Source organism: Barbatula barbatula, assembly GCF_947034865.1.
Source record: "Barbatula barbatula genome assembly, chromosome: 16".
Lineage (NCBI taxonomy): Eukaryota > Metazoa > Chordata > Actinopteri > Cypriniformes > Nemacheilidae > Barbatula > Barbatula barbatula.
In genome coordinates, this window is record NC_136779.1 from 16,008,413 (window position 1) to 16,036,041 (window position 27,629).

The 27,629-nt window shown below is 42.2% G+C and overlaps 1 protein-coding gene across 2 annotated transcripts; it reads left to right on the forward strand.

The window, feature by feature from the left end:
- Window positions 1-661: 661 nt before the first annotated feature.
- Window positions 662-19,681, forward strand: vstm4b (V-set and transmembrane domain containing 4b). 2 transcript variants are annotated; one of them, XM_079475783.1, is made up of 9 exons: window positions 893-1,079; window positions 3,552-3,947; window positions 10,199-10,252; window positions 10,656-10,694; window positions 10,774-10,881; window positions 11,440-11,473; window positions 11,598-11,719; window positions 17,488-17,552; window positions 17,708-17,967. In XM_079475783.1, the coding sequence occupies exons 1-9, from the start codon at window positions 1,028-1,030 to the stop codon at window positions 17,831-17,833; spliced, it is 996 nt and encodes a 331-aa protein (XP_079331909.1). In that variant the 5' UTR covers window positions 893-1,027; the 3' UTR covers window positions 17,834-17,967. The 2 variants fall into 2 exon arrangements, with proteins under 2 accessions (XP_079331910.1, XP_079331909.1); XM_079475784.1 differs by lacking the exon at window positions 10,656-10,694 and having other exon boundaries at window positions 662-1,079; window positions 17,708-19,681.
- The last annotated feature ends 7,948 nt before the right edge of the window (window positions 19,682-27,629 follow it).

The window sequence follows — 27,629 nt, forward strand, 5'->3', positions numbered from 1 at the left end:
GACCAAGTCACAGTTTAGGGCGGATTAATAATTATACAAATCTGAGCAATTACAATGGTTAATTAAACTTAGAAATATATGATTTACAAATACTCATGTTAATTTTAAAGGAACCCTCTGGCCTCCACCCCACTGAGCACAGTATTGCCGTTTACTGATTGCACAGCACCTCAGCCAACACAAATAGATCCACTAAGGCCAATGAATAAGCTTTTAAATGTAGTCAAGAAAAATGAACGCTTATCTGAAACTAAATTGAACAGTTTTTAATTACATACATTTAGTAAGTTTAAATTAATTACATGTCCCGGAATTCCCAGTTCCCTCTCGCCGGTTCCTGCTCTAACTTGATATGCCGGCTAAACAGTCAAAATTATGAAAGATTCCTTACCCCAGGCAAATTCACATTTTAACACTGTTCCGCTGTTTTTCACACACACCTCTGTTATGAGCACAGCTAACAGGGTGGCCGAGTGATATCAACAATCTGGGAACCTTATGAACTTGTTTAACATGACCTGCATGCTCTGTTTAATGTCCGCATGCACAACCCAGTGCTGTTGGGTTACAGTTGCCAAACCAAATGGGGTCAAATCGACGAGTTGGCGTACCCAGTGGTCTCAACCCAGCATGTGGGTTAAAAAATAACCCAGCAGTTTTTAGAGTGTATACTGTATGTTGTCTGAAACCATTAGACAAGCTCCAGTTTTTGTATACTGCAAGAATACTGAATATAATTAGAATATATGCGATTAATCATTTCATTGAGATAACAGTATATATAATTTGTAGGTTAACAGATCTAACTAGACTAGAGGATTACATTTTGCCCATTTTTAAAAGGAAATGACATTTACTTCATTGAGATAGTGTGTTTTTCTGTACAGAGGGGGAGGAGAGAAAAGTGTGCACCAAGTAAAAACACAGTGTGCCCTGTCTCGGGTTACACAGAGGAAAAGGTTGGAAAAAAATAGAAAAGTTATCCACAAGCGAAATTTTACTGGAGTTGCATGGAGCCCACTGGAAAATGAAGATCTCTGCTGTGGTAAACGTTTTGCTTACAAGCGTCTTTTTTGAAAGTAAGTGCAATCTGTTTGAAATTAAATTCTACAAATGTGATGTTATTCAGAATAGTTACAAATAATATGTGCATGTGATTGAGCAAGACTATTTTTAATGTATGCTTTTCTTTTACATTGTCGCCTATTTTTGTGGTTTTAGGCTACAGTATGGACATTTTAGTAGTTTGAATGTAGTGTAAAGCTCAAGTTTAATATGAACTCTTATAAGAGAAGTTTAAATGTGACCATCTATTATCGAAATCCGTCAAGTCAACTTATATACATTGTAGAGAATAAACATTAAAGCAATTTTCATTACAAGACAAAAGCATTTAACTTCCATAATTTTGGTTTGTATCACTTTTTCACTTAGAATAGTTATTGCTTTATGCTTCCTGTTTTGCAACTCAGGTCATATGTTTGCATTTATACACATAGTGACTTAATGTTTATAAATAGCATCCTAAACAGGAAGAACTGGCCCATTAGATGTAGTCCCTTAAAGAAATGCTTACTTTGCGGAAAGTTATGATTACTTTATGACATAGTAGACATAAACATAATATATTCTGAGTAATTCATGACAAAAATTAAGAATGAATCGGATAATTTAAAAAAATGTTTCATTAACTGTCTCTCTTTATTTTTCAAGACTCATGTCAGGATGTTTCATGTTTTTATGTCCCAGCACACATTACTTTACACTTTTCTTAAATGTTCTTGTTACAATATTTTAGCTCATCACGACTTTATATGCTCCGATATCTATAGACAGTTTCAGCGGCAACAACATAAAAATAAATTATCTTGACCAAAATTTACTTCCTGTTAATGTCAGGGTTCTGCCACTGGGTGTCAGATTTTTCTAGTCTTAGGGCAGGATCTTGACAGTACCACGTCTTTTGTGTGGAGAGAAACACATTATTGTCGGTCGCGACCCATTGTGGGAAGTCTTTTGTTCTTGTTCATATTTAGTTTTGTTACTGCTTTACCCCATAGTGGGCTTTATTTTATTATTAAAGATTCTGTTTATGCACTGCTGCCTGCGCTTGGGTTCTTCCCTTACAAATCCCTGACAGTTAACCTCCGCATAGAACTGTTGAACTGAGTAGTTTTAAGTTAATACAATAATATACAATAAAATATATTAATATGAATTAATAATATTATGAATTCAATCTAAAATAAATTGTTACAACTAAACACAGACCGGAAGTCAACTTAGCCAGCACAAGCTTCTGATGAAACCATCTAAAAGTATTCATCCCCCTTAATTGTATTCACATTACTTTAAATAAAAAATACATTAATCTACACTTCATGCACAATAGTAACAAAACAAAAACAGATTTGTAACAACTTCGCAAATATATAACATTTTTAAAACTGAAATAAGCTCATTACAGAAATATTTAAACCCTTTTCTGGGACACCTGAAATTTAGCTCAGAAGCATTAGTTTTGCTTGCTGGTCTATCTAGACTTCGATTGGAGTTAACCTGTGGCTGATTCAATTGAATAAGTATGATTTGGAGCCAGCACACACCTTTTAATAAAAGGTGCAACAGCTCAAAATGCATATCAAAGTAAAAACAAAGACATGAGGTGAAAAGAACTGCCAGTAGAGCTCTGAGACAGGATTGCATCAAGACACAGATCTGGGGAAGACTTCAAAAAAACAATCTGCATGTAGCTTCCATTTATCCTTAACAAAATAGGTTTGGAACCACCAGATCTCTTACTTGAGCTGACCTCCTGTGTGAACAAGAAGCTGATGATCGCTCTGGTTGAGCTCCATGATCCTATATGGAGATAGGAGAAACTTACAAAGAGAAAAATATCACTGCAACACTCCACAAATCTGGGGTTTAAGGCCGAGTGGCCAGACTCGGGCATTTGCTCAGTGAAGACACATGAAAACTTGAAATATGCAAAAACATACTTCTACAAATCTTTCAAACTGTCAGAAACAAGATTTTCTGGTCTGATGGATCTCAGTTTCATGCATCATTTCTGGAGAAAAACAGGCACTGCTCGACACCAGTACGATACCGTCTCAACAGTAAAGTGACACCATCATGATGTGGGGGTGTTTTTCAGCTAAACTGAACATCTCTGTAGAAACCTGAAAAGGACTGTGTGCTGATAATCTCCATCCAACCTGATAGATACTGTACATAGACAGATTTCCCTGAAAAGTATAAACCATGTGGCACTATCAAAGCAATAACCAATAAGACCAACCCTGCACCATAAATTCAGTGTGAGCTTGGGACAGGTCTTTGTTTTGAGTGTGTTTTGTGTAAAGTGTTTGTTTTGACAATTTTTATAATTGTATTTTTTCAGACAGTGAGTCTTTAATATCTTATTGTAGTACATTCAGCCAACTTTTATAGACTTTTAATAATACATTTTTGATAAAAGAGTGTGTTGAATATCTCTGTTAAAAAATTATTTATCCTAATTATCTTAACACATACTTTCTATCCAGATATTTGTTCAGCTATCAATGTCACAGTCATTCCATCTCCGTTCACTCTGGTGGCCGATGGGGACAACATCACCTTGTCCTGTCAGGTGAGTCAGCGGCGCAGGTCGGCAAGCCTGCCCGTGGTGCGCTGGATGTTCCAGCCCGAGTGGGGAGGGGAGCTGCTGGTGGCGAGGGTGAACATGAGGAAAGAAAAGTTCTATGGAAATTACACCAAGAGCTTCCAAAAGCCTAAAATGAAACTGACAGTGGTGAAGCAGGGGAAGTTATATAACCTCTTCATCATGAACATCAAAGAACAAGACAGGGGTCTTTACAGCTGCAGAGTCCAGGAGTTCAAGAAGCATCAGGAGCGTTGGAAAGCATCAAACAACAGCTCAGCCTCCACACAGCTCAGAGGTGAGACACTGATCTAGCTTACTATTCCATATGCTTTTTTGTGTGACGTTTCTTGATAATTTCTTTCATCTTAAAGTGTCTCCGATTTGAGATATCTGCCAAAATATTTACCGGAAACGTCTTCAAAATTGAATGTATTCGATTTTCCATTAAAAACTCGGAAATATGAGTTAATATTTATTCGCTATATATGTCTTTTGGCAGTCAAAGCTGAGTTTGAGTATGCCGCAGGGACAAAACAAAGTGAACACTGGCTTAGTGACAACTAAAAGCTATTGACACTGGCCCAGAATGGAGTTTTCCTTCACTTAGTTACCATACAGACAGACCGCCACGCGAACAGCACAGATTCCTGTGACTCTCTCAATCCTAGACAAAATAAGCCACAGAGATTTGAAAGTGTGTGTGAAGGGATTGTTGGTGCCACAGCAAGAGTGTGAGGCACATTGAGTCAAAGAACACAAAGACTCAATGAACAGGATCAGTGTTTTACAACCTGGGGGGGAGGGAGGGGGGGTGTAAGGGCTTGTTGCCAAAATGGATCCAGGTATTGCTGTGGCCTGGCACACTTTATGCCACATGAAATCAACATTAGACTTCAGTAGCATTGATTCCATGTGTTTTATTTGTAATGGCATTTCTTGTTTAAGCAAGTGCACTTTTAAATTGACAAAATTAGCTCTTAGCAAATAACAGCAAACCGAGAGAGCATTTAATTTACTTTTCTGTCCTTTCTTTCAGGAAATCAAACCATCAGTGTTGTTAACTGACCTTACATCCAGTGACTTACAGTATAGTTACAATTACAATAACAGCAATGTTTGTTGTCCATTTACGTCGACCATATCTGCAACGCTTCCGGGCAGATATTTCAGTCATAGCAAGACCACAGTCCAAAAACGAAAAACAAATTTGGCAAAAATCACAGTTTAATACAATTTGGTCTCATAGGAAATACGTACCTCTCTACTCTTTTTAACATCAGGTACATATAGCTACAGTTTTGAGACAATAACGTCCACTGGCTAAAGAGAAGAACTGTAATGGTCCTTTAAAAAGTTTCAACAGTTTAAATTAATCCATTCAGTCACTGGCGAATATAAAATCAGTGGGTCATTCAAAGCTTAGTAAACCACAAGATAATGCAGAATGTGAATAAGCTTTGCAAATTTAGAAAATTTAGATAAAAAGCTTTATTTAATTAAAATCCATTTATGTCTGGTTGAATAAAACTTAATAATGGTAATTTTCATCAAATTTGAATGTTTTAATATGTAATGCATTTGGTTTGTAATACACTCGAGTAATCATAAAGACCCCGAATATGGTGAAATTAAAGTTCTGCTGATGATGAGGATTTGGGGGTAAGGTGTCTTGTCTATTTGTAGGAGCTTTCTTCTGAGCTTAAAGGATGATTGGTGGGACCGGTGGTCTCGATGGTGCCCTCCTCTTTGACGTCTTCCTCCAGGGGGCTGCCTGGGTAGGGGGCACTGGAGCCGGAGTCTGTGTCGAAGAGGGGCGGGGCAGGATGTGTTTGATCGCCTTCGTATGCTTCTTTACCGTCGAGAACTGCTGGGAGAAGTCCTCATCTGTATCACCAAACAGCCCGCCTTGGGAGATGGGAGCGTCGAGAAAGCGAACCTTCTCAGCATCCCGCATCTGTGCAAGGTTAAGCCAAAGGTGTCTCTCCTGGACCACTAGTGTGGACATCGTCTGACCCAGGGCACGTGCCGTCACCTTAGTCACCCGAAGAGCAAGGTCAGTGGTGGTGCGGAGTTCCTGCATAAGCCCTGGGTCGGTCTTTCCCTCGTGCAACTCTTTCAACGCTTTGGCCTGGTGGACCTGCAGGATGGCCATAGCGTGAAGAGCCGAGGCAGCCTGACCTGCATTGTATGTCTTCGACACCAGCGATGCCGAAAACTTACAAGCCTTGGAAGGGAGCCTTGGTCGATCTCTCCAGGTGGCAGCCGTCTAAGGGCACAAGTGTACCGCCACCGCATATTCCACCTGGGGCACAGCAACATAGCCCTTAGCTGCCCCGTCTTCGAGGGAAGTGAGGGCGACCGAGCTAGTCTGACGTGCACGCGCCGAGAAAGGGACGTTCCAGGTCTGACTAAGCTCCTCATGCACCTCCTGGAAAAATGGTACCAGGGCCGACATCTCGACGACGAGCTCTAAAGAATCATCAGGGTCCGATGCCAAGAGGTCGCCATCCGATGCTGCAAGCGACATCTCATCGTCGTCACCCCCGAGTCCGATTGAGTGAATGAGCAGCAAGGAGGTGTACCGCCTTTTTAGGGACGGTCAGACAAGCGAAGTGGGGCGTGAACGGTCCGCGAGCAGGTGGCTGATGGATTGAGGCACAAGGTAATCCCCATATCACCCTCGTTGCTCGCCAAGGCGGACGGCAGGGCTAACGCCTCTGCTGTCGCAGGACGGGAAGCAATCTAGGTGGTGGCTGCTTCTCGAAAGAACACAGCCACTCGTGACCGCAACGTCTGGATCATCATTCGCCCGCAGTGCAGGCATGATGTATCCACAAACGCTGCCTCGGCGTGCTGGAGACCCAGACACCTGAGGCAGACATTGTGTCCGTCCCCCTCCTCGATGAGTGCGTTGCACCAACGAGCACAGCGGGACATGCCGCGCTGAATAGAAATTGCTCTATTAGTGAGAACTCTGGCTTATTGCCGAGACGCCCAGGGGAAGACACTGGAGAAGGGACAGTCCGCTGCACCACGTCGTAAGACCAGCAATAGGAATGCGATTATGTCGAAGTCGTCAGCATCAGGATGCGAAGGCTCCGAAGAACAAAGGGTGAATGGCTGCAGCACGGATGTACGGATCGGATACAGGCATGCAAATTTCATTTGTCAATTTTTCATTGACCTTTTTAAGTCGGTATGATCGGTTCTCAAGTCAAACCCAATTCTGTCGACACAACGTCGAGAGACCGACAGAAAGGGAACAATTTTTCCATGCTGTACGAAAAACCTCTAATTTATTTTTCTTAAAGTTGCGCTCCATTTTCCATGCCGCTTTCTTTAAAGCCTGAGTGTGTTCATTATACCACGTGTCGGGCTTCCATCTTCTTTAAGTGTAGAGGAGCAACTGTGTCTAGTGTTTATATGCAGAGAATGACATTCACAATCATGCTGAGAGAGACATTTATTAGAATAAATGTAGATGTAAAATAGGTTTATTTATATTTAGTTAACATACAAATTAATGATGGGGTTTTCTCCTGGCTTGGGGAACTCCTCCTGTCAATGGAAGCCCATAGATGGAACACACGCATAAATCTTTCTCTGGAGGCCTATGACACACCCTCATCCTCTGGCACACATTGTACTCTGCTCTGAAAATTTTCAATGGTAAAGTCAAGATCTTTAACATTACTACTCTATTCTAGAGATTTGAGACAATTCAGGCAGATTTTCAAGAAACACACCTTTGGAAATTGAAGATATTGTTCTACCATATTTGTAACAAGGAATTGATTTGCAGCCATAGGCCAGTGAAGCAAGATTGATACCAGGGGCCTGTACCATAAAGCTGGTTTAGGTGGCTAGCCAGCTATGTTTCAGTTTAGTTTGTGGCAACCCTGGGTTTTAGGTACCATAAAAGTCGCTCGGCTTTATTCGGTGTTCGTCGCCATGGTGTCTTATGCTGCACGGCTAACCTGCTCCGGGGCAGGCTATGTTCTGGAGTCGAGATCTCAGACTGAAGTTTGACCAATCAGCTGTGAGCAAAGAAACATATAGGTGACGTAACTGACTCACAGTGCGTGTTAGAATGGCTAGTTATTTTTTATAGTGTTTAATAAAATAAAAATACTAATATAAAAATATATATTACAAATATAAAATAAAATATTGTTTACTATATAGGTAAAATCTGATTTTACAGATTTGCTGGCTTTCCCTTACACTCACATGAAATTCAATTTACTTACTTATATTCCACTTTTATTGTATCACGTGTATTTGCATTGCAGTTTTTACATTCTTGTCTGTGGTGCAGAACATCTAGAAACACTTTCAGTTTTACTGTATTAGGACATTTTTCTTTGTCCTGAACCGTAGTTTTTATTAAGGCTTCAATGAAATGACTGACCCTGGTTAATGGCGCAAAGACTAGTCTATTAAAGGTAAAGGCTTATGCATTCTGTTGTAAAAGCAGGCCGTTTTATTAAGTGTTATTCTTATATTTTCTTCCGCTTCTCTGTGTTGCAGAACACACCGCTATTTATAATTCTGAGCTCCGTTGTCTTTCTGCAAAAAAATAAACTAGTTTTTTTCCTGTAGAGCATCATATCAGACTAAAAGGAGACCAACATGCAACCAGTCCGCGTTATTTTTTGGGCAACTTGTTTGACACGCATTCATTGATTTTAAACACGTAAGATGTCAGAGTTTACAATGCAGAAGTGTTGTGGTGTCATTTGCCTGTCAAATTAGCCGTTTACAGCTTTAACAAATTTGTACAGAAGTTCAGAATATATGAGAATGAACTTTATTTGCACGCAACTCCTCTCATGTGTACTCGGAAGGGAAATGATGAAGCAGATGTAAGGTTAACTTTCTTGCTTCTGCTGCCTGAATGGATGTTTTTTGTCCGCGCGCAGGTTAAAATTGCAATATGCGGGAGCTTCAATTAACATTTGTTGTAATATTTCTGTACCCATGCCTTACATAAAAAAAGTTGCCTGCAAGGACACGGACCCCTTGTAGTTCCACCGAGGACCCCGCGAATCCTGTTTGCACTACAGTACATGTGTGTACTTTATAGTGTTTAACTTGCGCATTAACGCAATCAGCAGTATTTCTGAAACACTTCTCTCTTGCGTAGACAGCAGAAACATATCACTCCATGGCTGAAATTCATTTTTGTGTTCATATTGTGGAAATCGCTTTATCCATTTATAATGCGATTGGTTTAGCCATGCTGACGTCACTCGTTCATGTGCACGCGCGCGCAAACTAATCTTAGCTTCAGGATCAAAGCTTGAGTTGACAAAGAAACTCCACGAGCTGCTTCATGGTACCAACAAAGCTTGATCACGTTGGTTTGGTTTTGTCAACCCAAAACTAATCCAATTACCCTGAGTTTGTTCAGCTACATTCATGGTACAGGCCCCTGATAATGATCTGAAATGTCTTATGTTTATAATAATAATCTTGGGGGACAGACTCATTTAAAGTAATATAATCATCTGGTTTAAGCCATGTTTCTGTCAAACAGAGCATGTCTATTTTATGATATGTTATCATATCGTTAACAAAAAGTGCTTTATTAGAGAGATATCTAATATTTAGCAATCTGAGTCATAACAGTTGATTGTCTGTATTTTGTTCATATTTAATTTGTTTAACGTTATTTAAATTAAGCACACAAGACCGTTGGTTCTTCTTTAGACCATTTCTTCATTCATCATTATTTAATGTGGAAGTAAGTAATTCAAATATAAGTGATTATTCATGTACCCTTATTGTTAAGTGTTTCCAAAAAATGGTAAGAACATGCGTGCTTGATTTAAGCAGAATGAAATGCTAGATAAGTCTTAGATTTTAAACCTTTATCTTGTTTAGAAAAATGCATATGTCGCTCATTTCTTCGTTAGATTGATACATATGAACCATTGTACCTAGTAACATCACTTACATGCACATCATGTCACGAACAGGGTGGTGAAACACGGACAGAGGACCCAGGTGCAGACAGCTGGTAAGGGGTTCACAGATATTTAATTATAAATAACAAAACAAGGGTATAAACAATATAGAAACAGGAACATGGATTAACTAAACTAAACTAGACTAGACAAGACTAAGACAACACTTGCAATAAATACAAAAGACTGGACTGGACTGGACTAAATGCAAAAAAAAAGCCAATTACTGTTGACATGGTAAACAGGGTACTAAAAACAATTTTTGTGGTCTGTTGCACACTCTGTGGTCTGTTGCACACCCAAAAAGGCAGTTAGGCTTCCTCGGCACACAGTTGACTATGTGTATAGAACCAGCTAGCCTTGCTGTTGTAAGCTGCTGCCCATGGTTCTGGGTATTTCAGGGCATCACAGTGGGTGTTAGCCACCACGAGCCATGGGCAGAAAAGGAACATATGCAGAAATGCTTTCATCCCACAAACAATCTCCCCTTCAATTAACTTGATTTAACGACATGTGCTGTGTGATTATAAGGGTGTGGAGCCATAGTGATGAGTGTGCAATTCTCTCGTCCTCACAGTCCATGTTCTCCCAGCTGACAGACCAAAGGAGGAATTGTGGAGTCTGTTTGAAGGTAAACCCCAAACTTATGTTGACCCATATTGTAATATACACCGTGAACATGATATTCCCAATGCAATGAATACTCTGATGAAAAGCCAGGGGAAAGATTTTCTTAGGGGAATAGTCCATCCAAGAATGAAAGATGTCATTAACTTGTACTTTATGCAGTCTTAAATGTAACACAAAAAGTACATTTACTATACTACTACTTTCTTTATTATTAAAGTCAATGAGAAACTGCGGTTGACCAAAATGACAAAAAAGAGAAATAAATGTTCTCTAATTGAATTGTCAATTCACTTTAATTCGATGGAAAAGAAGAAAGTGAATCATACAAACTGGGAAAAAATATAAGTGTGTATATTTCATTTTGGGTTTAGTATTCCCTTAACTCTTTCTGTTATTCTTTACAGTAGGCCTAAATAATTTTGCCCCTTATTGCCTGGATATTGGTAAATCTACAATACACCAAAAAATAAATAAATAGAAAATATCAAGCTTTGTGTTGTTTTCCTTGTGTGTGTATTTCAGATGTGTATTTGTGTGCCGTGCTTGTCTGTTGTTTTGGACTGTTGTGCTTGTGCATGTTCACTGTAGCTGTGATTTGTCAGTTTCGGCAGAGGAAGAGACGTTTAAAAGGTATTAACCTTTAAGTTCCTGATTTTCATTAAGTTATTTTCCCATAAGTTATGGAGTGCATGCTGGTGTGTGTGTATATATAAGGGAACACTTAAATAACACTATATTATATCTCAATGAGTGAAATTCTTCACTTATATACTTTGCATAAAGCTGTGAGAACAAATAATGTGACAATGGTCAAAGAATCTATGCCTTCATCGTCCAGAAACTGCCTACAGACTCGAGTCATGAGGCCGGGCATTATTATGCACCAGGACAACTCTGCATTGCACCAGCATAAGATCTGACAATAGATCTTAGGTTTTTACCCCGATACTTCGTAGCACGTGGAGGCTTGTGAGACCCTCCGAGGATGGTCCTCCCCAGACCACTCTCGCTGTTGCCTCTTCAGTGTACATGTCTGTCGCTTTTATTTGCACAAAAACAAGTACACATTTTTAAAATTCCTTAAGGTTAACTGACTTGGTGTTATGCTGTGTTGATTAAGTGTTCCCTTATTTGTCTGAGAAGAGTATATTTGACATGATTACATTTTTCATATGCTCTTTTTATTAGAAAATTATCGTTTGGTCAAGAGTTCACAAAACAGGTGAGAACACATTCTAGACATGGTTATCATGTTCATGGTAGCACATGAAAGGTCCTTTGTTTTGACAATATATAGAGAGAATAGCTATTCTCACAAATAAAAAGAGTTTTGTGTGTGTGTGCAGCTCAGGTGAGACAGTCACAGGTGTTGTCAGTCTGTCTCCGGCTCTTCCCAAAAAAGAGAGAAAGTACAAGAAAAAGAAAAGTGTGGAGCAGCCAGATGTGCCTCCAGAGATACCGGCTAAAGGTAACAATCCCAAAAAGAATCTCTATCTTAGCTTTCTTCCAAACTTTGAGCCAGTTCATTAAAATGGTTTACACCAAAGTGTCATGATGGATGAACAGACAGAGACCCAAGTGCGGTGGTAAAGATGTTTATTTAGACTCCACACAAATAACCCCGAAGGGAGAGTCCACAAAATAACCCCGAAGGGAGAAACTGCCGATGACCCCGAAGGGAGAAACTGCCGATGACCCCGAAGGGAGAAACTGTTGATGACCTCGAGCGCAAGCGTCTGCAGCCTGAGAGAATGTCACACCCGGAGAACCCGGGATCTAGACGGCGGCTGTGGACGCAGCTCTAGAGGCAGAGAGAATGTCACACCCGGAGAACCCAGGATCTAGACAGCGGCTGTGGAAGCAGCTCTAGAGGCAGAGGCAGGAACAGATGCGGGGAAAACTGGAGCGCCGGCGGGAAACTAGTGGGCAGAGGACAATAAAAATAACAGGAAACCAAAAAACACTGAACTAGGGGATTACTAAACTAGCAGGGGAAAAAACAAGAAAATAAATCTAGAACAGGAAAAATGCTAGATGCTAGTTGCTAAACAAGACACGACAAAGAGTCAGCTACAGAAGTACTCTGTGAACATACAACGGACTGACAAAGAACAGAAGGCCACGAGGGAAAAAATAAGGAAACCTAGCTATCACAGTCGCAATAAGTAACAGCTGCGCAGCGCGCCCCGTGAGTGGAACGCGCTGGCGAAACTCGCTACAGGTGTCAGGGTGATCAAAAACGTGAGGGAATACCAGTGAGGGAGACACGAGGGCGGGGCAAGTGACGCAGACACCGAACACGCGGAAAACTGTCAAACAATTCCCCACCTGTTCGACATGAAACAAAACAAAGTCTCACAGGCAGAAAACGGACACAGCAGACCCAGAGTCATGACAGTACCCCCCCCACCCCAGCGGCGCCACCGGGAGCATAGGGAGGGGCTCACCTCGTCGCCGGTGGAAGTCCACGATCAGCGCACGATCCAGGATGTCACGAGACGGCACCCAACACCTCTCTTCTGTGCCATAGTTTCCTGACCGTGTAGGCCGGGGACCCGTCCACCAGGCGAGGGGGAGGGGGTGGGGAACGGGAGCCAGAAGGATTCAGGCGGGATGTGAAGACAGGTTTCACCCTGGAGACATGAAAAACAGGGTGAACTCGACTAAGATTAGGTGGAAGCTTGAGCCGGACGGCCACCGGATTGACCACCTTGGTGATGCGATATGGGCCCATGAACTTGGGAGCCAGCTTGCGAGAGGGCACCCGGAGAGGCAAGTCCATGGTGGAGAGCCACACTCGCTGACCACACAGATAGGTAGGATGGGAAGTCCGGTGCCGATCAGCAACGGTCTTGTTTCGGCTAGCGGATTGGGCCAGAATCCTCCTAGCCTTCCTCCACGTGCGTCGGCAACGTTGGACGAAAGCCAGGGCCGAAGGGACCGAGGAGTCAAGTTCCTGGGAAGAAAACAGAGGGGGTTGGTAACCCAGAGAGCACTCAAAGGGCGACATACCTGATGAGGACACGGGCTGCGAGTTGTGGGCATACTCAATCCAGGCCAGCTGTTGGCTCCAGGAACCGGGGCAGTGGGAGGTCAGGCAGCGGAGTCTCCGACCGAGATCCTGGTTGGCGCGCTCGCATTGCCCGTTGGTCTGCGGGTGAAATCCAGAGGAGAGGCTAGCAGTGGCAGTCTGCTTGCAGAATTCCTTCCAAAACCGGGAAGTAAACTGAGGACCCCTGTCGGACACAACGTCAACCGGTAACTCATGGAGACGGAAGACGTGATCCACCATCAGTTGAGCGGTCTCCCGGGCAGAGGGAATCTTGGGTAGGGGAATGAAATGGACAGCTTTGGAGAAGCGGTCCACCACAGTCAACACAACAGTGTTACTCCCGGAGAGAGGAAGGCCGGTCACAAAGTCCAAGGCGATCTGAGACCAGGGGCGGGAAGGGATGGGTAGAGGGCGGAGCAGACCAGCGGGAGGACGATGGGAAGGCTTGTTCTGAGCACAGACTGAGCACGCCAACACGAACTGCCTGACGTCCTTGGCCAGTGATGGCCACCAGTACCTCTGGCGCACCGTAGCCAGGGTTCCCCGATTGCCTGGATGGTTGACAAACCTAGAGGAATGACTCCACTGAAGAACCTCAGAGGGCAGCGCAGCCGGCACGAACAACCGACCCGGCGGGCATCCCCGTGGTACCTGCATCCCCCGTCCGGTCTCCTCTACTCGCGTTGTTTCGGTCACAGGCTCCCCCCCGAGCACCCTAAACAGACAAGAGAGGGCATCCGGCTTGACGTTCTTAGAGCCGGGCCGGTTCGAGAGGGTAAAGGCAAACCGACCGAAGAACAGGGCCCACCGGGCCTGTCGCAAGTTCAACCTCTTGGCCGAACGGATGTACTCAAGGTTCTTGTGATCCGTCCAGACCAAGAAGGGCTGCGCTGACCCCTCCAACCAGTGACGCCACTCCCCCAGCGCCAGTCGAACCGCCAACAGCTCCCTGTTACCGATATCATAATTCCGTTCTGCAGGGCTGAGGCGACGGGAGAAATAGGCGCACGGATGTACCTTCCCGTCGTTAGCCGCATGCTGAGACAGAACAGCGCCTACCCCAACGTCGGACGCATCAACCTCCACAATGAATTGCCGTTCTGGATCTGGAAGACAGAGCACAGGTGCAGAAACAAATCGGGACTTGAGATTGTCAAAGGCTACCTGTGCTTGAGGATTCCACTTGAACATGACCTTTGGGGAGGTGAGTGCGGTGAGCGGTACAGCCACCTGGCTGAAACCCCGAATGAATCGCCGGTAGAAGTTGGCGAAGCCCAGGAACCGCTGCAGGGCCTTACGGGAGTCGGTGACAGGCCATTCAGTGACGGCCCTGATCTTGACTAGATCAGGTTCAATGCCTCTAAGAGAGATTATATGACCAAGGAACGAAACTGAGTCGGCGTGGAATTCGCACTTCTCCGCCTTGACAAAAAGTTGGTTCTCGAGAAGACGCTGGAGGACCTGACGAACATGTTGGGTGTGTACCTGGAGAGAGGGGGAAAAGATCAGAATGTCATCCAAGTACACAAAGACAAAACGATTGATCATGTCACCCAACACGTCATTGACAAGGCCCTGGAAGACAGCCGGAGCATTGGTCAAGCCGAGAGGAAGAACCAAATACTCGTAATGTCCCGATGGTGTATTGAAGGCCTTCTTCCACTCGCCCCCCTCGCGGATACGGACCAGGTGATAGGCATTGCGGAGGTCTAGCTTAGTAAAGACCTTGGCTCCCTGCAACAATTCAAAAGCAGTTGACATGAGTGGTAAGGGGTACTTATTCTTAACCGTGATCTCATTCAACCCTCTGTAGTCGATACAAGGACGCAGAGAGCCATCCTTCTTCTGGACAAAGAAGAAGCCCGCCCCAGCCGGCGAGGAGGAATGACTGGAGTGATTCACGAACATATTTGTCCATGGCCTCGCTTTCAGGACCGGAAAGGGAATAAAGTCTACCCTTGGGCGGAGAAGTGCCTGTAAGGAGGTCAATGGCCCAGTCGTAGGGGCGATGCGGAGGCAGAGAGGTGGTGCGTGCCCTGCTGAAGACCGAGCGCAGACCGTGGTACTCCTCCGGGACACCGGATATGTTGGACGCCTCTACCTGCAAGACAGGGGAAACAGAGACAGGAGACAGGGCAGGACCAAGACAAGATGCATGACAAAAAGGGCTCCAGGCCAGAATGGAACTATTAGCCAAATCCACGTGAGGATTATGCTGTGACAGCCATGGGTGCCCTAAAATTATAGGTGTTTTGGGGGACTCCAGGATGTACAGCTCAATCATTTCACAGTGGTTACCAGAAAGAAAAAGTCTTACGTGAGGGGTGACGTGAGTTATGGTGGCAGAGGATGGACCCGCCAGCGCCCAGACCGGGATGGGTTGAGGCAACGACAGAAGAGGGATCCCCCACTGGCGAGCCGTGGAGGCATCGAGGAAGTTGCCCTCCGCTCCAGAGTCCAGGAGGGCCTGCCCGTTGTGGTCTTGAGCCCCGAAAGAGAGACGGAAGTCCAAAACTGTGCATGAGATCGGGGAGGGAGAAGGGATGGCGCCCACACGGATTCCCCGAACTACGGGTGGGCGCGTGCTTTTACCGGGCACTGGATGGCTTGATGTCCCGGACCTCCGCAGTATAAGCACAGTCCACGCATGATTCGGTGCTCCTTCTGCTGAGGAGTGAGGCGGGTGCGCCCAAGCTGCATGGGTTCGGGTTCCATGGAAGTAGTGGATGTGGTCGGTGGCAATGGAGATTCACAGACTCGCCAAGCAGGTGGCGATTGTTGTCGGAGACGACGGCGCTTGAGTCGAGTCTCTACTCAGAGGCACAGGTTGGTAAGATCCTCCAGCTCCACAGGAAGGTCGAGGGTGGCGACCTCGTCCGCGATCGAATGATGGAGCCCCTCCAGAAATCGAGCCCGTAGGGCAGCTGCGTTCCAGCCACAGGCCGCCGCCAAGGTCTGAAAGCGGATTGAGTACTCGGTGATGGATGATCTCCCCTGGGTAAGGCGGGAGAGTTGGGACGCGGCCTCATCACCTTGGGCTGATCTGTCGAAGAGACGGGTCATTTCGGCCTTAAAAGCTTCAAAAGAGGAGAAGCTGTCCCAATAGAACCCCCTGCTGCCGGATGGCCATCCGAACCTGGTCTACCTCCGCTGGGTCTCGGGTTTGGTCAGTCCGTTCTGTCATGATGGATGAACAGACAGAGACCCAAGTGCGGTGGTAAAGATGTTTATTTAGACTCCACACAAATAACCCCGAAGGGAGAGTCCACAAAATAACCCCGAAGGGAGAAACTGCCGATGACCCCGAAGGGAGAAACTGCCGATGACCCCGAAGGGAGAAACTGCCGAAGACCCCCGAGGGGAGAAACTGTTGATGACCTCGAGCGCAAGTGTCTGCAGCCTGAGAGAATGTCACACCCGGAGAACCCGGGATCTAGACGGCGGCTGTGGACGCAGCTCTAGAGGCAGAGAGAATGTCACACCCGGAGAACCCGGGATCTAGACAGCGGCTGTGGAAGCAGCTCTAGAGGCAGATCTGGCGTTAGGCAGAGGCAGGAACAGATGCGGGGAAAACTGGAGCGCCGGCGGGAAACTAGTGGGCAGAGGACAATAAAAATAACAGGAAACCAAAAAACACTGAACTAGGGGATTACTAAACTAGCAGGGGAAAAAACAAGAAAATAAATCTAGAACAGGAAAAATGCTAGATGCAAGAAGCTAGTTGCTAAACAAGACAAGACAAGGAGTCAGCTACGCTACAGAAGTACTCTGTGAACATACAACGGACTGACAAAGAACAGAAGGACACGAGGGAATAAATAAGGAAACCTATCACAGTCGCAATAAGTAACAGCTGCGCAGCGCGCCCCGTGAGCGGAACGCGCTGGCGAAACTCGCTACAGGTGTCAGGGTGATCAAAAACGTGAGGGAATACCAGTGAGGGAGACACGAGGGCGGGGCGAGTGACGCAGACACCGAACACGCGGAAAACTGTCAAACAATTCCCCACGTGTTCGACATGAAACAAAACAAAGTCTCACAGGCAGAAAACGGACACAGCAGACCCAGAGTCATGACACCAAAGTATGACCTCAAGTATGTTAAATAAATACATAAAGTCAGAAAGCATGGCAATTATTTTATTGTTGCTTTAAAATCATAATAAGTCTCATTTTCAATTACAGCCCCTATTGCAGATGCAATGCGGAAGTCAAAGCTTTTAAAACCTCAACGCAGAAAAGTGGTTTTGGTAAGAAATAATAAATGCTTTTTTTTTAATACAAAACGTTCAATAGACTACATGTATTTTATAATTTATTCATAATTATGTAATAGAGATTGCTATATAAAAAATATATGCATGTGAAATGTATTCATCCACTGTTTCACTTTCTGACTCAATAGCCCAAAATTGCAGAGGAGAGTCTGACATATGCTGAACTTGAACTAATGAAGCCACTACCTGATGCTAAAACTGCAAAGACAGGAACTGTGTACGCTCAGATACTCTTTGAGGATAAGCCAGTGTAGCATTAAACAATTTACTTGTTGGAAAACTATTATTTATAATAAAATACTGCCTTCATGTTGTCCTTTTTTTTAAAACATTTATATTTTCAGAAATTGTATATGAGTTTCTTTCTATCTATGTTGATCTTTACATAAGCCATGTGAAACAACAGCTGAAAAGAACTACAATTGGAAACAACTACAATTGGAAACTCATCTGTCAAACAAATATGAGCATCCTACTCAAAATGTGTTCAACTTTGGTTGCAAAGAGATGGGAAAACATCAACAAATATTTATAATTCATATTTACAAAAAAATAACATTCCTGTCTCTTAGTAAACTAATATTTGATACCTTGGACCACAGTCAGTAGCGCGGTTATATTTATAGCGATTGGGTCAAAATTATAAATATTTATTTTATGCCAAAAATCATTTAAATATTAAGTGAAGATCATGTTTCATTAATATATTTTGTTAATTTCCTACCGTAAATATATAAAAACATAATTTTTAGTAGATTCAGCAAAATCGGCCAGAAACATCTACAAACATCACTCACTGCAGCCTGCTCTTAGACTTAGTATCTATAAGATGTGTGACGAGATCCGATGTGTCACAATTGTGACCATTTTAGTCGCATTTGCTCCCAATATTCAAAATGTGCGACCTCAAAATATATTTGGGCGAATTTTTGAGACTGCACATTTTGTTGTGACCTGTTTTCATTACTATACAATACACGCTAATAACTGTACAAAGTATGTGCGTATTGTGAGCTACAGTGACCAGCCCAGCAATTCCATCCAGCTCTACTTTCCCACTGTTTTTTTATGTAAATACACGCTATGTTTTGTCACATCCCCTAGAATCTATGTAAAGCTTTGAATCTCTCCCTCCCTAATCTATACCAAACCAAAAATCAATGAAAAGCTTTTGGATGATGTATAATTCTCAATTTTGAAAAAAATATCATTATGACTGGTTTTGTGGTCCAGGGTCACATTTAGAATCATCTTGCTGATATACGTAACGAGCTTGTATTAGCGCCTTCAAGAAATACAGACATACTTTTGTATTTCTTATTTAGAACAAGATCAGCAGTTTCTGTCATCAATAGCATCTGTGTTATGGCATCGGTTAGCACAGTTAGTTTTACTTGTGCAGCAGTATTTACCAATATACAGAAAAGTTTAAAATTAGATGTTACTGTTTTATTACAGCTGAATAAAGTGTAAAACAATTTTTAACCGAGAAATTTCCTATAAATTTATCAATATTTGTTTTTCAGTTATTTTATTTGAATTTGGATGGAAATACTAATGGAAACAACTGATATATCCATATCTACAATAGGCGTATAGGCACATCAGCATAATATACACAATATTTTAAAAAGACATTAGTCCGTCATAATCAGACAGACTGTGACATTAATACAAACTTCCAATGTGTAAGAAAGTGTGAAATTAAAAGGGCCCTTTAAACCGCAGTAAGCGCCAGGAGAGTGTGCTGCTTTCGCCACTAACCAGAACCATCTGTGAGTTTGGTACAGAAACCCTACGCTCAATACAAGCAAACACTCACTATATACTATTAGGTGTTTTTGTAAATTTGTAAATGTACTCTAAATTAAAAATGTCTATGAAAAATGCATTACTGAATCTTTGACTGTATTTGCCAGAACCATCGGTGAATTTAGTATAGAAACTAAGCTCAACATAAGCAAAAACTCACCATCTACTATAAGGTGTATCAGTTCTCTGTCACATTTGTAAATGTAAAATGTTTATGAAAAGTACATTACTGAATATTTGACTGCATATGTATCCAAATTCTTTGTCTGAAATAATAACTTTAGATTCAGATTCTTGGTCTGCGTTTTGGTGGTTATTTGAGCTTTAATTTGTGGGACTGTGAATGGAAAAGTTTCACATGTGTTTTTATTTAAATGGGACGTCCTTCTCTAAAGTCAGTGCTTGGGAAATGAAAGAGGACCCATGTCTAAAGGTGGGATGATATCTTCCTTGTGCGTAGTAAAACCTAGAGGGAGGTCTAACTAAACATTAATAAAGCCATGAAATTGTAGGAATTACATTATGTACACTACTAGTCAAAGTTTTGGTCAGACCTACTTTATTATTAAACATTTTCTCTATTCACAATACAACTATAAAAACAATAACATTACACAAACAGTTTTATGTATGTGACTAGACATTTCAAACAAGGCTAAATTATTTCATATTTTACTTTCAGTATACTGTAATATCAGCATACTATGGATTTTATTCTAATATACTAAAATGCATAGCCAAACAAATAGGAAATAAAGCAAATATTTACTAACAGTTACTGATATTTTGGCCCAGATTTACCAACAGCTTGCGGCAGTGCAAACACCTTTTTTTGGTGTAAAAATTGGTGTAAAAAAAGGCTGAGGGCGGGAACAAAGACAAGACTGGAGAGAGCGCATGGCAAGCCATGAGGGCCATAAATGCCTTTTTCTCCATTAAACATGAGGTTCTGTCATGATCCTGCTACTAAACCAAGAGAAACATGACATGATGCGGCAGAATCATGACAATTGGTAACCACAGCTATTTTTACTTGTTCCACAGTATTTACCAATTAGCAAGAAATAAAGAAAGGTTTTAATCAGTATTGTTCTTCATGCAACTACTAAATGGATAATTCAGAAAATTTGATTTCCTGTTGTAATTGTGTGGTATTACAGCTGCAAAGCTGAATTAGCTATCTTGTTTTTAACCTAGCGATTGCCTATAACTTAATAAATAATGTTTATGCTTTTTTGTTTTATTTTACTTTGGATGCTTGCATCTGATGTAGATTGCAGTATATCACGAGTGACTCTGTAATATTGCTTTTACATCAGTCTCGCTATAATTTGATGTAATACTGCACAGCACTGCATGAAATCAAATGCACGTGATTGCTAAAAGCAGAAACTGAGTTTTATATCGGACATGACACCATTGACAAATAACCTGTGAACGAGGCATGATGCTTGTTAATTGTGATTTTCGGAGCTACCCTCCCAGCCCCGAAAATCAGCTGCTGCATGGCTGTTCCTTGTTTTTATGCCGTGGGAAGTTTTCTGGAGGTGTTTGGGGATGAATATGGGCTGAGAAAGACCTCTGTGTGATGGTGCATTCACTCAGTGACAAACATCCTGCTCCGCCATGCCACCAATTACATACATATGCCTTTCGCCAGGCACTACATGATGGGGGCACATCAAGACTTCCATGTCATTGGTGTGCCGCGAGTGATTGGCATTCTGGATGGGACACTTATCCCTATATACAAATGAGTGATTTACGCCAATAATATGAATCAACACAGATCTTGGAGAACATTAATACACAATGGCAAACTATGAGAATATAAATGACCCTTTCAAAAACAAGGGAAACCAAACCGCCAGTTAATGTAGCCGGTTAACGCACAAAACCGTGAGGGTGTGGGATCAGACACTTGCAAAACGATAAGTACATACATACACGCACAGAATTCTTTATTTAAACTATTTCTAAAGCATTGTTTTCTCAATACTTTACCCACTCTATAACGCAAGGTAGAGCGAACAATCGATATCAACCTAATTTTGCACTAAAGAAGGTTTAACTTAAGATAAGGTAGGCTATAGTTCGGGGAACACGCCTAGAAATGGTATAACTTGAGTTAAGGTGTACCTTAAGAGTCTTCGTAGCGCGCCAGTACATGCAGTAATATTACACAAAATGTATGCATTTGAAAGTCACTTTTATCCAAATATCTTGATTTACAGCTGTGGCGGGCAAAGTAACGACACGTACACAGAAATGGCGAAAAATAACCCTGGAGGGTATTTTTATTGACAATGTCCGTGAGAGCAGGAAGAAGACAAGTGGGGAAACAGCTTGTTCCTGGCCACGGCGTGTAGATCCTGATGCGTCAGAGGATTATCAGGTTTGTTCTCAGCGGGGTCGGGAGACGATGTCTCGTTGTCGCGTCACTCATCCGATCCTTGAGAACATAAAAATAGAAAAGAGATAGCAGACTTCAGTGGTTAGCGTCTGAATGCCGTGGCTTCTTTTCTCTGTTTTATAGCGGCTCTGATAAGCCTCAGCTGGTAATGAGCGGCAGGTGTGCCGCTCTAATCTCCTCCGTCCCCATGGCAATGCTGATTGTGCTAGCGTTGTCACACGGTGCATTTAAATGTGTGGGTATTATAGTGTGGGTATATGATGCAACCTGTGACAAGCAAGATGATGTTTTAATGCAAAGCTATACCCAACTGAGCTACAGGAACACTTTACTTAAAAAAAGGTAAAATTATACACTCATTATTGTGATAAAAAAACATAACTTTGAACACTGTTCATTAAGTACATGCAAGCTGGATGCTTTTTAAACAGTGTTGTAGGAGTTCCCACATATTTTGAGACTGACAGCTGGCTGAATATCTGTCTGGGTAGCAAATGAGTAGTTAAAAGTACATTGGTTTGATAGTGACCTTTGCTATGTTTCCGAGTGTATCCCCTCCCATCACGTTGGGCATCAGGGTTAAAGGGGTTTGAGGCAAAATTTTCATCAAAATTATATAAAAAAAGACCCTTAAAGTCATAATTATTTATACAACAAGTTAAGTCTGTGCTTTACGGTGTCGTTTTTTCCCAATGAAAATCTCCACACAAAGCCAACAGCTGTCATGACAGAACCTCATGTTTAATGTGGAGAGAGGCATTAATGGCCCTTATGACTTGCCATACACTCTCTCTGGTCTCGTCTCTGTTCCCGCTCTCTCCTCTCCTCATTAGTTAAGTCATGCCACGCAGCTGTCTGTCTTGATTTGTTCTCTTATTTAATGCCCCTGTATCTTCTGTCTTGTGCTGGTTCATTTCGTTTCATGTGGTGAGTTCCTTAGTCAGTGAAGTCTAGCCCAGATATTTGAATTTAATGTCAATGTTTCTCTTTAGTCTGGTCCAGTGTAGTTAGTCCGTGTTCCTGTCTACCCGCTAGGTTTTACCCTGTCCTCTTTATTTTACCCCCTTGTGGGTTTTTGTTTTGTCTTTTGGTAATAAATGTCTTGTAAACCCCTTACCCGTTTACGGTTAAGGTTAGTTAGGGCTGTCCACGTCTCAAACCAATATCGTGACAGCAGCTGAATGGTTATGTAAGAGACATGCAGACAGCGGTGTTATTTCACGGATTGAACTAAGTCAATGATTCTATGATTCAGATGCAGTTTCGAATTTGTTTGAACAAATCGGTTAAATGAATTGTTCTTCGGAACCTGCGATGCTTATGCTGAGCGATCTTTGATTCTTCCGACTGGATCCACGACGCAGAACAGAGGAACTTGTCCTGGCATTTGCGACTTCCACTGGGCATCTCCGTAGCTGGTCAGAGGTGTCTTCAAATAGCATATTTTTAAAAAGCAAATTATCCTACAGCGTGCACAGCATTTATCACCACTGTAGTCTTTGGTGCGAACGCCCCATCCTCAAGCCAGACAGGCACGAAACCTGCATGACATGTCTGGGTCTTGTGACGAGTCACCCCTGGCGCAATCAGCGTCGCCATGGAGACAGAGGAAATTAAAGCGGCACACCTGCCGATTGTCACCACCTGCAACCACTTCTCAGCGGCTACGAAAGCTGCTGAGATGAGAAGGAAGTTAAGCTATGCTTCTCTTGGTTATGATAGAACTAAGAAACTCTTTATTGTAAGCACAGGAACGAACGAGTGACTACCGGCAGGACCGCTCCCGCACCAACTCGGAAGTGGAGGTACAAGATGCCAAAAGCTGACAAACCAACGGATACAGCGAGTGAAGATCTTCCTCCCTCCCTGGTATCACTGGACGTCGGCGCCCACCTCGTTATCCTCTCGTCTCCTTCTAAAACACCTAACAAAAGTTTCCCTTCGGGGTGGTTTATTGCATACTCGTGTACGTGTTGTACTTCGCCGGTCACAGTCTCCAGCATGCTGGAGTAATGTTTGTGGTAACGGTATTGCCGTCACGGCCATAACAACGTTTGCATTCCTGCTCGAACAGCGGCTAATAAGCCGGCTGGGCAGAGAGTGGCAGGTCACGCTCATCGAACATATCTCCTATGGGCGTCACCAGACAGCCCCATTGCGGATCCATGCCACAGAGTGCAGAGGATGAGATTTTGGATGCAACTGCACTGCCTTCCCCGCAGCTCACGGCCGGACACTTGGTACCTGGACACGGGGGAACCGGTCAAGAAAACGGAGAACGCCCCTTCAGCATTTTTGTGGCAGATGAGCTTGGTCGCCCTGACTTTCCTCGACTCTGGAGCAGCTAAGGGCTTTGTCCGTTCCCCAAAGTAGAGCATGTTCTTGTGGCACCGACCAAGGCTCCCTTTCAAAGCTTGTTAGTCCTCGCCATCACTGATGTCGAGGGCTTACACTGCAACGTGTCAGCTGCCTCCTTCCATCCATCACTAAGCACTTCTGGGTTACGAGCATGACGGAGCAGCTTGTATTCAAGCCCAGTATATGTGAGCTTCCCTCACGAGGTGAACCCTTGAATCTAGGCTAGTGGCCTCCTTGGGTGGTCCCATCTGACGCTTTCTCACTCTTGGTTCTCCTGTCTGCGAACCTGTGACCTCCCCTCAGTGGACTCCACCGCTTCTGTGCACCCCTGGTTGGGGCCCCGCACTACTACTCCCATGAGTTCTCCCCACTGGTTAGACCTTGTGAGTAAAGAATGAGTTCTCATGTTGAGCTTCTCAGAACTAGAAATTAGATCCTTGCATGTTTGTCTAAGTTAGTGATGCATAGTTAAAAAGATCTGAAATCCAAAAGTCCTTTTTTTATATAAATTTGCCAAGTAGAACGTGTTTCTGGATCATCACCTCTTGTCCTGGAACAAAATTTTTATTAAACAAACAAACTGTATCCTTATCCCTCCTTAACATAATCTACCCCTAAAATTTCTTGATTGGAAATCGGGGTCAAAGTTTGGGGGAGATGTGATATGATACATAATCACGCATTACTTACAGTAGACCACCCTTCATAATATCCAGTTGACCTAGATTTGATTGGTAATTTGATCTACGGTCATTTGAGAGAAAGTGTTTCACAAAGACTTTGATGCTAGTACTTTGATGAGTGGAGGAATTGTTATGTCTGGTTCGAACACTGACTCATAATTCACCTACACTAGAAATCAAAGTACAGCAAACCTCTGTTATTACAAAATGGGTCAGGAAAACCAATGGTATGTTGTCTCTCAAGAATGTTTCAAATAAACATTCCTTGTAAATGTAAATTCACATGTAAATATTACTTTACTTTACATTACTTTAATGAAGCAACACAAGCCTGGTATATTTATTTATTATGTAAATCTGAGTACAATACTCAAACTGGCAACATAAATAATCTGGATTTTCATAATAAAGTATCTTTGACAACCAAAGAATTGCTTACTTCTGTAGAATATAGAATAACTTCAATTACAGCAGAAATTATATTTTCATTATAATGTAAAAATGGAAGTAGAAAAATTATAATGAAAACGTGCCCTCTCAAATCCACTAGAGGGCACTCCCCTCATCACTTGGACTACAATATTGTGCTACAATATCCATAATCAATGACCAGACTCACAATCTGTAATTGCCTTCACCACTGTCTTGTTAAATGTTGTTTGTCTCAATCACTCATTGTGAAATCATGTCTAGTGTCACATTGCAATTCTAAGTGTTCTCATCTGGATGCCTGGCCTTGTGTTTGGACTGAACACCTGTGCTTGGATATAGGCTACTGTATGCCTGTTTTTTGGATTGCCCTATTAATAAACTACATTTGGATCATCATCCGTGTGTTTTCGTGCAGTTCATTACACTAATTCAAGCTGACCCGACAAATGCCAAAAAAGCAGAATCAATGTGAAACCCCTTTTGGTGTTTATTGTATTATTGTCAATGAGAATGTGTGAGTTTGTTGTCATGAACGTGTGGTGAGATGAGGACAGAGGACCCAGGCGCAGACAGCGGGTAAGGGGTTAACATATAATTTAATAAATAATAAAACAAAGACAGGTGTTGGGCATTAATCAATAACGAGGTAACGAGAGGATGGGAACAGAGACGAGACCTGCTAAAAACAACCCGAAAAGGCAGAACAGCACGGCTAAACTTTTCGAGACGTAATGTTACCATGCACAGAGAGCAAAGAGTTAACTTCTACTGTCGAGTGCCAGGCTGGTAGTAGCAACTTGTTATGTTTTGTCAGACAAGTTTTTTGCGACTCTAACGCTGAAATACTACAGTTAACATATGAAAACATTTTAAGTTAAAATGTCACAGAGTTTCATTGTTAATATTATTTATGACAGGCTAATGTAACTAGTAAGTTAACACATTACTTTTGAAATAAAGTAATCAGACCAGTAAGTTCATTCATTTTAATTGATTGAGTAATTAGTAATCAGTAATTTATTTAAATTTCTAGAGTAACTTGCACAACACTGATGAGGTCACAATACAAGATTGTATTTAATGTTGCGTTGCTTGGTTGCTTGGTTTCAAACTTTGTATAATTTAGTAGCTAGCTTCAGTAAAACATAAAACAACTATGTACTGCCCTCTTTTGGAGCTAAAATGCAATGACAAATGCAATTATATTGTATGTGACTGTTATAACTCACAGGGTAAAAATAAGTCTGTTTGGGATGCACAGCTAAAAGTCTTATGGTATGTAGGATAATTTATCATATGCCTGATAAGTATCTAGAGAAACCGTTTTTTTCACTTACTGTATGATAGCTCATGCTAGAGTAAGCAGTGGTTTGTAAGATCACCTGAATTAGCCACCTCATAAAATAGTTACAAATTGCCATTGGAATGGGTTGGTCTGACTGGAGGACATAGCACAACTATACACAAGTTCCCCTGCAAGTTCACCACAAGCCACAATTGTTTAACCACAACAGCTCTGCACAACATTCCCAGTTTAAATCTAAGTAAGTATTAGCTACTCTACTACTAACTAAGTTACTTAATTCTTAAGCAATTAAGCATTTTCTAAAGTAACTAAATACAGACACAGTACTCAAAGTACTGTATACAGTATAAGGCTAGTTGTGAGGAAACAATCAATATTTTTAGCACATTTAGTTAAACTGAAGCTAAAAAACAAATCAAATATGGCAGCATGGTAATAACCTCAACTCCCACTGGTTATTGTGTCTTGAATTGGCGTGACATTTAAAGGTATTGATGTGCAGCCATAATTTATTTTAGCTTCAATATGTCGTGTTTTTTCCAATTTTTCTAATGTTCAAAATTATAATCGCTATATATATTTTGAATGATGTTGGTAACTGAACAATGGCAGTACCCATTCATTTCTATTGTGTGGATGAAAAAGCAAAGCAAGTCAATGAGTACCACTGTTGTTCGGTTCCAATATTCTTTAAATATTTAGTTTTGTGTAGAAGAAAACTATTCTTTAAATATTTAGTTTTGTGTAGAAGAAAAAAGATATGAAAAATCTTTTTAATATATCTCTATAGTCAAACATAATAAAAATAAAAAAGCAAACAACTGTAAACTGAGCTTGTAGCTCAACAAAGCAATAAAACAACCAGGCAGAACCCTTTCTGTTGCCTGGAGACAGGAAAACAAAGCTGTTCACGTCTGTTATAACAATCTCATTAAAGCAGCAACAAACAGTGCTCTCTACTCAGAGGAAATTAAGTAAGTCAGGTTTACTCTGCTGGTTTTTACTTACAGGGTTTCTGATAGAAGCCTGTGCATTATTTAGCTACA

Excerpts from the sequence above, each read along its gene's own strand:
- vstm4b (XM_079475783.1), top strand. The coding sequence starts at position 1,028 with ATGAAGATCTCTGCTGTGGTAAACGTTTTGCTTACAAGCGTCTTTTTT. Across the intron at positions 1,080-3,551 it reads TACAAGCGTCTTTTTTGAAA|ATATTTGTTCAGCTATCAAT; the intron begins GTAAGTGCAATC and ends CTTTCTATCCAG. Across the intron at positions 10,253-10,655 it reads ATTGTGGAGTCTGTTTGAAG|TAGGCCTAAATAATTTTGCC; the intron begins GTAAACCCCAAA and ends TATTCTTTACAG.